The sequence below is a fragment of the Anomalospiza imberbis genome, chromosome 1 (genome assembly GCF_031753505.1).
Source record: "Anomalospiza imberbis isolate Cuckoo-Finch-1a 21T00152 chromosome 1, ASM3175350v1, whole genome shotgun sequence".
NCBI classification, from domain to species: Eukaryota; Metazoa; Chordata; class Aves; order Passeriformes; family Viduidae; genus Anomalospiza; species Anomalospiza imberbis.
In genome coordinates, this window is record NC_089681.1 from 74618466 (window position 1) to 74631083 (window position 12618).

The 12618-nt window shown below is 40.2% G+C and overlaps 1 protein-coding gene across 1 annotated transcript in view; it reads right to left on the minus strand.

The window, feature by feature from the left end:
* The window catches only part of ANKH (ANKH inorganic pyrophosphate transport regulator), a 99679-nt gene that overhangs the window by 11827 nt on the left and 75234 nt on the right, over nt 1-12618 (minus strand). Inside the window, exon 8 of the mRNA XM_068197007.1 lies at nt 12345-12440. Within this exon, the coding sequence (XP_068053108.1) occupies nt 12345-12440 (96 nt within the window). The remainder of the gene's footprint in view (nt 1-12344; nt 12441-12618) is intronic.

Consider the following 12618-nt stretch of genomic DNA (forward strand, 5'->3'; position numbering starts at 1 on the left):
TTCACAGATATATTTTTGAAGTCAAGATAATATCTTGTTCTAACTAGCATCTGTGTTCAAATGCTGGATTTCTCTTCTCTGTTCAATAATCTACTTTGTAAGATGTTGGAAAAAAAAGTAGTTTAATTTGTTAGTGCTAAATAGGATTTTTATAGCTATTTCAAATCCATAGCTTCATTGACCTTGAAAATTTAGTTCTCTATATGACTACATAGTACTGGAGCTTTTCACTCAAAATCTTACTCTAGCAACTTATTGTTAAAAGAAACTGCACTTCTGTTTTCTGTGAAGAGTAAAAATAACGACAGTTTGTAACTGTTAACTACTTACTAGTACTGAAGCAACAGAAAAGTTAATAGTTACCCCCCTTTTCAGATTCCCCTTGAGGTGTGCTTCCGTGTTGAATAGAGGTGTGGCACAGAATACAAAGTCCTAATACCTCCTGAAGCTACCTTCACGTAGAAGGTAGTGAGGTAGCTCTCCTCACGTACCTCTCAGCTAGTTGAAAAATACAGGAAGAATTCAACAGGGTTCTTATGAAGGAAGGTGATGCAGCTACTCATTGATTTAGACAAAGAAGGGCTTTTGTGTTTTATTGTGGGCCAAGAAATCATAAAGTCTAGGTTTTATCACAAAGGCATTATTACCTGTTGAAGAGAAATTGTATCTAATTTACCATAAAAAATAATAATGTAAAAACCTTGCTGTCTTTAAAGACTTATGGGTATTTTTTTCAGTTAGGTTTGTTGCTGTTTTGCTTTCTTTCATTTTTTTGAAGCACAGTTCTATAAACAATCATAAAGTTCTTTGGAATCTGTGGCAGAATTACCGGGTTTCATACAAACTAGAGGCCAGCATCACTGCCTTGCTACAGAATCTTGCTGCATACCATAACCTGGTCCTTGCCAGAACAAGCCTGCAGACTCGTGCTATCTTTGCTGTATTTCCTCTCAGACAGCAGTCACACACCTGCAGTTTTGAGGAATTTTTGATACACAGCAAACAACCTAAATTCATCATCCCAAATTGTTTGAGACTCTGAGGTGTTAAGTGACAGACCACAGAATGTTCTGACTTGTAAGGGACCCACAAGGATTATCAAGTCCAACTCTTCAGTGAATGGCCCACACAGGGATTGATCCCACAACCTTACTGTTATCAGCACCAAGCTCTAGGCAACTGAGCAGATCTCAGGGTCAAGGTTGCTGCAGTCTGATGCTCTGTTGAGATACCTTATGATGTGTGTTCATGTGTCATGTAACTCAGAAGAGGTCAGAAATTGGGTCCTTTTCTTGTGTGGGAAATGTAAAGTTTTCAGGAACAGACTGTCCAAAGCCCCAGGGAACTTGTTCTGACTTCACATCAGACACTGCTCTGCACAAGGGCTGGACCTGATGAACTCCTGAGGCCTTTCCAGCCTGAAAAATTGTAGGGTCCCATGAACCAAAATGGAACTGTGAGCAGTAAAAATGTCAGACCACAGTCACATCTGAAACTGATTTATGATAATGCTGATGACTTGAATCACAAGGACATTCTCTGACAATGATGATCCCTCAGGCGCATGCAAGTCAGTATAGATTTCTCTGCACTTTGTGTTCTGTGCAGGGGGTGTAAAGCTGCAGTCAGCCTTCATAAAATTTGTCAAGTGGCAGCAGAACCAGAGACTGCTTATGGGAACACCCTCTAACTTTGTATCTCCTCCTGAAATAATTGGTTTATAGATATCTAAATTTCTCCCTACCTCCTCCAGCTTTCCAGAGTGACAAGAGCACTACGTTCTTTAGAAATAGATGATGCTCTCATAGCATTAACACAATGCCACATCTGCTTTCTCCCCAGCTGCTGCTGAAAGTACTTAAGTGGTATTTTCCAGGCTGGGTGGGGTCACTAAATTGTTTAAGGTAGTCATTGTATCTTCCCAATTAATTATGCCGCTTAATTTTTTTACAGAAGGAAGAATATTTTACTTCACTTCTAAAAAGCCTAAATAAACAAAAAATGTCAGCTTTCTAGTCTCTTTTTGAAAACCGTCCATCTCCCAACTTAGTAACTTTCTTCTGTCACAAGTTTTCTGCTCCCCTTGCTTGCTCTTCCTACTGTGAGCTTGGAGTTTGAGCCGGAACATTGCTGCAGGGACAATTTTTGATGCTGTCTTTTCTGCCTGCTCCAGCCACTCATACAGAACAGACCCTTTGTGTGAAACCTGAACAATCATGAAGGAGACATTAATCTCCACCTCACTGGAGCAAACAAAAAACCTTTGTTCCAGGACAAAGGCTCAATGCAGTACCATGGATAGGAGAAGGCCCTTGGGAGGATTTCATAAAGTCTGCCTGTGGTGGTCCAGCATCTTCCTGTGCAGGCAGGAATGCTTCCATTCATGTCTGAAACAATTTTTACTGAAATGGGAACTAAACCTGACCTTGAAAAGGTGAAAAGCTTCTTGAGCAACTATCTGCCAATATGCCATTTTCCAATTGTTATTCTTTGCCAATATGCCATTTTCCAATTGTTATTTTTTGTGCCAGCAGCCTGAAGATTAAAAAAAAACAGTCTTGGAGTTAAGAGATGGGCAAAATCAAAGTCAAAATAAATTGCTCCACTGGATGAGTAGATGAGTTTTTATTACTCTAAAAGCTGTCCTTGACCTTCATATGGTCTACAAAAGTAAAGTCAAAATAAAACAGATTAAGTCTTAAAAGTTAATGCTGTTTTTTTTAAAGTATGGATATTCTTGATAAGACTTGTGAGATCTTTTTAATAGAATAAGGCTGTAATGAGACCATTGGTGAAATAAGATTTGAGAGAGTTGGAGGAGTTTGGAGAGTTGTCTGTGCTTTTTATATTCTTTCTTTGTATACTCACAAGAGATAAGGACACTGAACTCTGCCACCCAGGGAATTTCAAATATTGGCGTGGTCAGCAGTTGGGGTTGTGTCCCCTGAGAATGACCAGATTCTTGTTGTGACATGTATTCCTGTGGATTTTACTGTCTCTCAGTCCAAATTTGCCATGACTTTAGTAAAGCCAGGTTGTAACCTTTGATAATAAAGCAATGCAGAGATGTAAACAAAGACAGCCAATAGAAGCTAAGAAAAAATGAACACAAATCCAGTAGCCTCTGCAATGGCTTCAGCTTCTGACACTAAATGTCACAGGTAGATATGGTGGCAGCAAAATATAATTCCTAAATACATTTCATAGAATCACACTATATTTTTAGTTGGCAGGGGCCCACAAGGATCACTGAGTCCAGGGCTTAAGTGAATGACCCATGCAGGGATTGATCCCACAACCTTGGCATTGTTAGCACTCTGACCAACTCAGCTAGTCCCATTTTCTTTCATTTATCTTTAAACTCAGGAGTAAGGGCTACAGAGGAGGCTAAATAAAGCTATACAGGACTTCAGTTCTGAGAAGAGTATGGTTTGTACTGTTTCTTAAAGAGTTGCTAGCCATGACTAAGCTCTTCTTTGTTATAAAAAAGTATTCCTGAAAGTAAGCAACAAATACCAGGAATGGAGATACACCACAGTAGCTACTCTGAGGTCTTCAGGGGTAATTGATTATTCTCACAAGCAGAAAAGGAGATATTCAGGAAAATTTCCAGTTCAGGAGAGTTGTAAGCATGACCTTAGACAGGGGAGGATCCACCACTGCTTTAACCTAGATGAACTGGACAATATACTATAAAATTTTACTGCTGTAATTTATGTGGAAGAGGAGTGAGGATTGGCAGTATTAATCTGCAGTTTGACATTGTAGGATGCAGCAAAAAAAATTATTATTAAAACTCTAAAAATCTGCAGTCAGACTTCCTAAAAAATAAAACACCCTCCCCCCCAAAAAAAATTATATAACCTTGGTCAACTTAAAAGACAGCAAAGGCCCACCCTAGTTAATGCAGTAACACAAGCCACTTTAAGAATGTTGTCTCTTACATAACCGTCCATTTATAAATTCTAGTGCAGTGGTTGGTAACTGACCTTCTGGAACTACAACACCGCAAAACATAGTGCCAAAAACACTTGTGCTTTGTCAAAACACAAGCATTACAGAATCTGAAAAGCATTATTGCCATCAGAAACTTTCTGCTCCAGAATTAAAATTTGTGATTTCTACAAAGTAACTTAGTTTGTGCAATGTTTTAGTTTGAGCACATGAACACTGATAAATCCACAGGTTTCCTTGTTCACATGAAAAAAATCATCATGATCCTTTTTTTCATGGTGTGGCACAGCTGTTTCATCTGGTAAGGCAGAAATGTTTACAGTAGCTGAATCCTCAAGACAGAACAGATTAATGAGGTTTCTAACTGGACACCACATTGCATTCCCCATTTGCAGGGAAGATGTTCAGTATCTGAAATGCCAAGGAACTGAATCACTTGAAAGCATGGGGATGAGGCCGCAGGTACTTGGCTAAAGGGCTTGTGAGAGTGTAAGAGGAATAATGGAGTAAAAGCCCCAACAGTTTCTTGCATGGGTCAGAACTGCAAATCACTTTGTTCCTCTCTAGGCTGATCTTTACCAAACTTAATCGAATATGCCCACACAACCCTTCTCCCCTGTTTGCTCAAATGCATGAAGATGAGGGGATAAATTCAAGTATTTCTACATTTTCTTGCTACCTGACAGTCTAATACTGATTTCACAGTAGTAATGGTAACTGACCTTATTTTCTTTCAGAAAGGAGAAAAACACTATCCACATTTTTGTGAAAACATGTTCACATGTTCTGCTTGTGGCAAACTCTAAAACACTCCTGTGGCATACCCTCTGGCTACAGTGAAGCTGCCTAAGGCATCTAAAAATTAATCTCGGGTCAGGCCCTGAATGCAATTTTCTGTCTCTTGGCCTTCCAGGTATCTCACCTCCAAAGTTGGAAAGAAAGCAAAGTGATACTTCTCTAGTTACTGCAGCTCAGGACGTGCATTCATGGTGGCTGAAGACCATGGGACTCCTGGACTCAGTGGGAGCTGTGCACTGCAGGGATCTGTCATGCAGTTATTTCATGCTATGGATACTCTTCTTCTACCTTCAAAAGATTTCAGTGAAATGGAAACATGTTCCTTGCCATTTTTCAACATGCAAGCCTAAATCATGTTATCCTGAGTGCTAACTAAGGGTACCTAGTAGGCCAGCAGTCAGGCTTGCTGCAGAGATGCAATGAGTTCTTTACCTTTTCTCCTTTAACTTCTGTCAAGAGTTGCTTTATGTCTCATTATTTAGCAGACTGCATAGTTGAAAACATCAAATACATCACTCTAATAATGCATGTAAGAGCTTCACACAGTATAGTTTATCAGGTGGAAAATGAACTTATTTGTAAGTGCAGAAAGGGATATGAAATGGCATATTTATTACACTACAGACTGAATATTTGAGAGCAAATGGGCCTATGAAAACTGTACAGTCTTAGGTGTCCCTCATGGGAAAAATCAGCTGCCAGACTTAAGGCTGGGAAATATGATTTGCTGAGTTCAACTGGAAATTGAACAACTATTGAGTATAGAGTGTTTGCACAGCATCAGGGAATAAGTCAATAAGGCAATGCTATTGCAATAATACACTGAGTTGGTATGAATATTCTCCCTTTATTCATTCTGACTTCAATATTATCTGCCAGTGCTACACGTCACTGGCTGGTGGAGCCTTGCTGATCAACCGCACAGAAGAGTCAGCAGCCAGTACCTACTTGGCAGTTCCTAATCTGGCATAACCAAATCCAAAGCAGAGAGCTAAAGCTCAGGCATCTCAAGTTGTCTTTTAAACAGACAAGGATTTTCAGCCTGGGTGAGCAACATAGCTGTTGCTCTTCGACAGTGTTTGACTTTAGCTCTGACAGAATTAAGCAGGAAGCAGCAACTACTGAGTCTCGTCTTCTGCACTTCTCATTTTTTCATATAGGGAATTTTCTCTGTTACACTGGCTTCCTTGCTCTTGATCAGGGCTTTCTCATCTCCTAGGTGCTTGATGATTAATTTCAGAACATAACCAAGCAGATGATGACTGAGAATTAGGAAAGTTATGGGATGGCTTGCAGTAAACTGCTGTCAAATGGAAAAAAGACTTTCCTCCTCCCCTCTTCAGACCGAAACTGATCCTGTCACAGGGATCCAGCAAGAGAAACTGTGTGACTCTGGACCTCACTCTGCTGTTTTCAGATAGAGATGGGGTCCCTCTATTGAATCTCACAAGTCTATGGTTCCCAGCATCTGTCCCTCTTTTTTGCCCATGGTCAGGGGTAAATAAAATATACACAAGCAAGCAGGTTAAATGCTGCAGCTTAAACCTTCTGACGGATATAATATAATATAATATAATATAATATAATATAATACATAATATAATCATCCCTCACTTAGAATGATAGTGAGTATGATGACATGCTTATCAGGTACATAAATTATACATTAATCTATGAGATTAATATAATTACCAAGTGATGGTAGTTTATGCTGCTGTGCTACAAGTTATAATCACTGGAGAGCTGACAAAAAGTCTGTGTGCTGCTCTTCCTAAGGGACTGATAACTACCAGCAAATGAAACAAACAAACTTGCCAGTAGTAACTCCTCAAACTACAGTTGCTCATCAGCAGGAGTCCTTAGAAATCAGTACTTTTTAATCCTCTGTCAAAAGAACAAGTAATGAATCTAAATACTACACTCTATTTACAAAAAAAAAAATTGCTTTTTATTTATAGAATCTAAGAGATTTCCTAACAAATAAAATAGAAAATAATTTTACTAGTATTAGAAACATTTCAAAGTTATTAGACTCCTCAATTATGAACAACATAATTGAGGAGTCAATAAACCAACCCTGACTGTAAAGTAGGTGACATTTTGACATGTATTCACACACACACACTCAACTCTCAGGGTTAAGCATATAAGCCAGTAAACTGACCAGCTGTCTGCTCCTGAGTACATTACATTAAATCTTTCACTGAGATTTAAATCTAATGCAGGTGACCTGGAATTTGAATTTGGTTACCACAACACAATGCACATGAATCTGTTCAGCTTAAGTGCCTGAACCTTCACTTTCATTGAAACTTCATGGTGATGGTTCTTTTAATTTAATTTTTTAAGAGATTTAAAATTTTCATAAGTATGTTTGTAACAAGTAAATATGAAATTTATAAATCTTGCATAAATCATATGCATACGAGTGTAAATGTGAACACTTTCTCTCCACTCTTTTATCATTATTCTTTTGGAATAGAAAGGAATGAAAAAATCACAGGCCAAAACTGAACATCTGGATTTTGTTTCTTAAGCAGTGTTTGCTAATTAAATATAAAACAGCATTCTATACAATTAGCTTCTCCCCTTAATCAGTCTGTTTATTCATGAAAACTGCTACCTTCCCCAATTGTCCATAACCATATGTTCATTTTTAAAAAAATCAAAGCAGGATTGAAATTCATTTCAAATACCTGGAAAGAGCTTCAAGCTGTTTCTAATAGAACACATGTTAAAACTTTGAGGAACTGTGCAGCTCTCCTGCTATACATTAGTTTGGAGACAGATGGATGAACACGATGTGGTGCACATAGCATGTCACCCTGGCACCTTGAGCCTGTCTTATTGGGAAGGGAAAACCTGATGTAATCCACAGAACACTAGAGAATATGAAGATAATTGGCCACGTGCCTTGCTAACACTTCAGCTAACGTGAACCATGCAGCAACAGGAGCTGGTATTTGGAACCGTATCCCAAAAAACACTGTGGCCTGTCCCAGCTGAGGCTGCTGGAAGAGAAAGCTGAACTAAATTGCACAGTTCTTGAACTACTGCTGTAAGAATTGATTCCTTCCTGCTGTAAATGAGCAAGTAAGTGCAGACTATCCAGGGTCACTTTCAGTGACAGTGAGCTAGAGCACTTTCACAGTGCTCTCTGAGAAGCTGCTTTCTCTGACCAGCTCCCTGTATGTTCCCCATGCAGTGATCTGCTGCCCGCCACACTGAGCTGGTGCTGGCCATGCTTTTACCTCAGCGGTAGCTACTAAAAAGAGGGTGCTCAGACCTTGCATTAACTAAGACATGACTTGCCTTCCAGCATGATTCTGAGATGTGAATGTTACTATTGCCAGCCCCCTGAGTGAGCTGACTGTCCCGCTTTCCCAGTGCTGCCTGCACAATCAATGGCTGCCTCTCAGCTCAGGGCACGCGGCCTCACACGCAGACACGGGTGAGGGCACGGCTGTGGCCACGCAGACGAGGCTGCCTCTCTTACTTTTGTACAGCAGCACTAACAAGTGACGTGAAATCAGCCTGCAAAGCCTTGCAGTTCAGAGGCAGATGACCAAACACTAATGACGTGGCTGCCAGCAGCTAACATTAGCCACAGAAAAGGATCTTAACTGACTGCAACTTCTGTGTCATCACAGAAGACTTAAAAAAGAGCTCAGCTGGGAAATGAAGAGAAGATTGGGGGAAAAAAAAAAAAGAAAGAAAAAGAACGAGGGAGGGGGAAAGGTAATTTGGCAGTATCTGTGCGCCCATCACAGGCTGCCTTGAAAAAATCCCTGAATTTTGCACTGTGGTATCCAAGCTCAGAGACGCTACCACGGTTCTAAGAAAACCCCTTGCTAAAGCACAGCCTGTTTGCTATTACTCCCCTGTGTATGGCAGGGTTCCTTTGAGTAGCTTGCTCCTCACAGAACCTGCCCCTCTATGCACAGCTCATATGTGAGGCAGTGCTCTCCCCTGACAGAGCAAACCTTTGCTGCAGTGGAGAAATGCAGTAAATTAGAACCCAGACAAATTATTTTGGGACTTCCTCAGTGTACTGAGGTTGACACATCCCCAACCAAAGGGATATGGGCTACAGATGTACCACTTTTCTCTTGAGTCTGTGTCTTCCCTTAGTTTACATCTGTGCAGCAACCTCAGGGCTGATCTGCAGGGCCAACTAAACAGCACTGAACCAAAATGTTTAGTTCTTCAACAGCCTCATCTGCAATGGCAGCAGTGTTGGCATTTGGAGCAGTATCTCTACTTACATATGGAAAGAAGCATTTTTCCCAAAGTGCCTAATGGCAGTGAAGTAACAGATAATGGCAAACAGCATTATGGACACCCTTTAAACTGCATGTAAACTACCAAGCATTACTTACTTTTTAAAATTAGAATGGTCCTTTATTTGTATGGAAAAAATTCTACAGCTGAGTTCCTTGCCTCTGCTACACAAATTTTACATTCAGTTGAACAGTCACAAAACATGGCTTTTGAAGGAATCCCCACTTACAACAAAAACAACATCCATGTGACTAATCACAACAGCTGTCTTACCTATCAGGAGTTTAATGGCTTCTACTTAAAGCCTTTAAATAAAACAGCTTGTCTATGCATTTTTCACTGAGCAATACAACTAATTCCCATTTTTTGAAGGAGCAGCTTTAATACCCTAGCATTAGTAGCAGCTTCAAAGCCATGAGGCAGTACTTATGATCATCCTTGACAGAACACTTGTGCATGTTGCAAAGTTAGCCTGGAAAGGCTTTCAGATCCCGTGAGGATTTAAACAAACCATGACGTTATGTTTCTTAACAAAACTATGCCTTTTTTTCTACTCTGACCTAATACTGTCACTACCAACTACAGGGACAAAGTGTTTCTGTTGCAGTAGTAGGATTGCAGTACTTCTTGTACAGGCATGACTGGTCTGTGGAAGGAGGTGGGACATTTTTCTCCCAGTTCTACTGAAATAGTATGTCTTTGATAATTGAAAGTTTCCCAAGGTTTTTCATTGGGAAGGTACTTCCCTGCATGGCTGCTGCTTGTACTTAAAGCTTCACTGTTTTTTTTTTTTTTTTTTTTTTGGGTGGAATCTTCTGGAATCCATCTACAGATCATCCACTGTAAAATGCCTTTACATGATATGTCTAAGTACTGGATTTGTTTTCTCTTATCAGTCTGGGAGCCCTTCCCTCTGACCTGAAAGAACAAGATTGTACCAACTGTGACGTGACTAGTCCGACTGCCATTTGTTGAAGTAGAGCCCCTGAATAAAAACACAGCTATCACCAATGGCCATGGGAGTTCACCTGGCCACAACAGAGGCAAATTTGAAGTCTCCTTCCTTAGAGCCTGTGTCACACATTAGCATGAGTCATCCCAACATCTGCTGAGTTTGTCTGCTGAAGCATTTGCAGGCTCATGCCTTTGAATACAACTGAATCTTTAGAGCTCGTGTCTATTTTTCTGCTCTGTCTGTTGACAGGCAATCCTAAGAATCTGTCACTAGCAGGCAAAAATAGAAATGGGACAGGAAAAGCTATGGACCTCAAAAGTGTTTCTGGAATTTCATTGTGAGCAGATCTCTCATGATGATCTCATGAAAGAATTGCCCTTGAAAGTAAAATGAGAACTTTTGCGTACAAAATCCTAGAAAGTCACAAAACAAAAGCTAATTGAGATGATTAAAAATTTCTCTGCAGAAGATAGTGATGGTAATATGAAAAGCTCATAATCTATCAGAACCAGAGTAACCTGATAAATATCATGGGGGATTAAGAATACAGTCAGTTCAGAGAAAACTCTGAGATTGACGTAGTATTCTCAGAACAACTTAGAACAAGGAAAGCTTTCCCCTTTGTGGATCTGTAACAACACTGACAGACTTTGAGGGAAGCTCCAGCTGTAGAGAACATAACTTTGGTCTGGGACAGGACACAAAAGAAAACCTCAAGGCATGTGATGGTAGATAACGAGAGCTAGGGTCTCATGGAAAGTCTCCAGACAATGGCCAATTCAGTGGAGGCATACGGCTGTTTCTTGCTGTAGCAAATACAAGATGGAGCAAGAGCTGTTGGTCTCTAAGCCACATGAAAAAAGGTCAAGCTTAAGGAAATTAAAAGACAGAGGAGATGCCATATTGGTTCATACAATTCTGTCTTTGATGGTGGCCAGTTCTAGCTGTTTAGGGAAAAAGTATAGGAGACAAAGAGCAGAAGATATATAATTCAGCTGTGGATGGATTGAACTGCTTAATTTTCCATTGTCAAATAACACAGAGTTCTGTATCCCACATTCTCGGGTGGGGTGGAGATGGTTAAAAATACTTCTGGCTTGTGTGCTGTAACATTTTCTTTGACATAGTTTCTCTTCATGCATAAGTCATTTGCAACTCAGACATAGAGGTTCTACACTAAAATGAAGGGGAGAGAGAAATTCTGTCAGTGCTCCCATACTCAGTAGTAAATTTGTAAATGCAGGGAGAAGAGAGTTCCAAAGCAGCCAGGTACCCCATGGAAAGTACGCAATGCTGAGGGTAAACAGGGAACCTGTCTGGGGTATGAGTAGATTCAACTGTAGGACTTTGAGCATTGTATCCTAAAACAATTGCCACATTTCCCAAGTACTTTTCTAGCATAATGAAGGACTTCTATGAAAAACTTATTTTCTAGGTTCTCCTTTTCTTTTGTCCTTCTAGTGCAGGTACTGTGTATAGATGATGTCCTGACCCTAAGCACTAATATAAATCCATCCTTAATAGAAACAGACATTGGATTTACCCTGGTCATCTGCTCCATTATTTGCTATGATTCCCACCAGCTGCAGTTTTCTTCCACAACTGCCTGTTTGTTGCTAAGAAGACTGCAGAAACAGTGTTCTTGGGGAAAATGCACTGTATTTATGTGTGCAAATTGGTCATCTTGAAATATGGCAGACTCAGCAAAATTTCTCCCTGAAAATCATCCCCATGAAATGCTTCTCAGCATGAACACAGATTTAGATCCTTTAGTCAGTGTAAGTACCATCTCCAATATTGCCCTTTTTAGTTAATTTTGAGAGCAAACAGAACAAATGTGCATCAAAGTACCCTCACATGAAAACCCAGTGCCAGGAGAGGCAGCAGGCAGCAGCTACTGCAGGGTCAACCGGTGCTGCCTTTCTCACCATTCACAGTAAATGAAAAATGCTCAGGGACAGGCTGCCATCCCACTGCATGTGACACAAATGCATTCTTTTGCATTCTTGACACATTGGTTACCTGAAGTTTTGTTCATTTGAAAAAAGAAACAAAAATAGATGAAAAGAAAAGCAGATCTCTGATATCTTTTTGCATGGGAGGCTGATTTGAAATGAAAAGTAGTGAAAATAAAATGATAGATATCTAGCCTGATTTTAGATATCTAGCCTGAAATAATGACAGCTGATTTTCTTGTCACTCCAATACTATGATCACATTCCCTTCTCCAGATAAAAGCAACACAGCTTCACAAGACAACTCACCTTTCTTAAACTGCTAGTGCTTTTAGCATTAGGTAGAGGAGACAATTTTCTGGTTGAGATGAAAACCACTGAGTTGAACAAAGGTTTCTTACCGTTAAGGACAGCGCCATGCAAACAAAAGTGAACTTCTTGATATGTGTCGCTGTGACGGTGCTGTTGGTGTTCACCAGTTTATTGCTGGGGTTATTCTAGGGCAAGAGAAAGAGATAGCGAGCATTAGCCTGGCTCCAGACTACCGGGAGCTGCCAGCACCAGGGTCATGTGCTGGACCTGACTGTCTGTGCCTGTCCGTGTCTGACTTGGCTTGTTTGCTTTATAACCTAGAGCTTTCTGAGTACTTTGTACCATTACAGAACATTTTCTGCT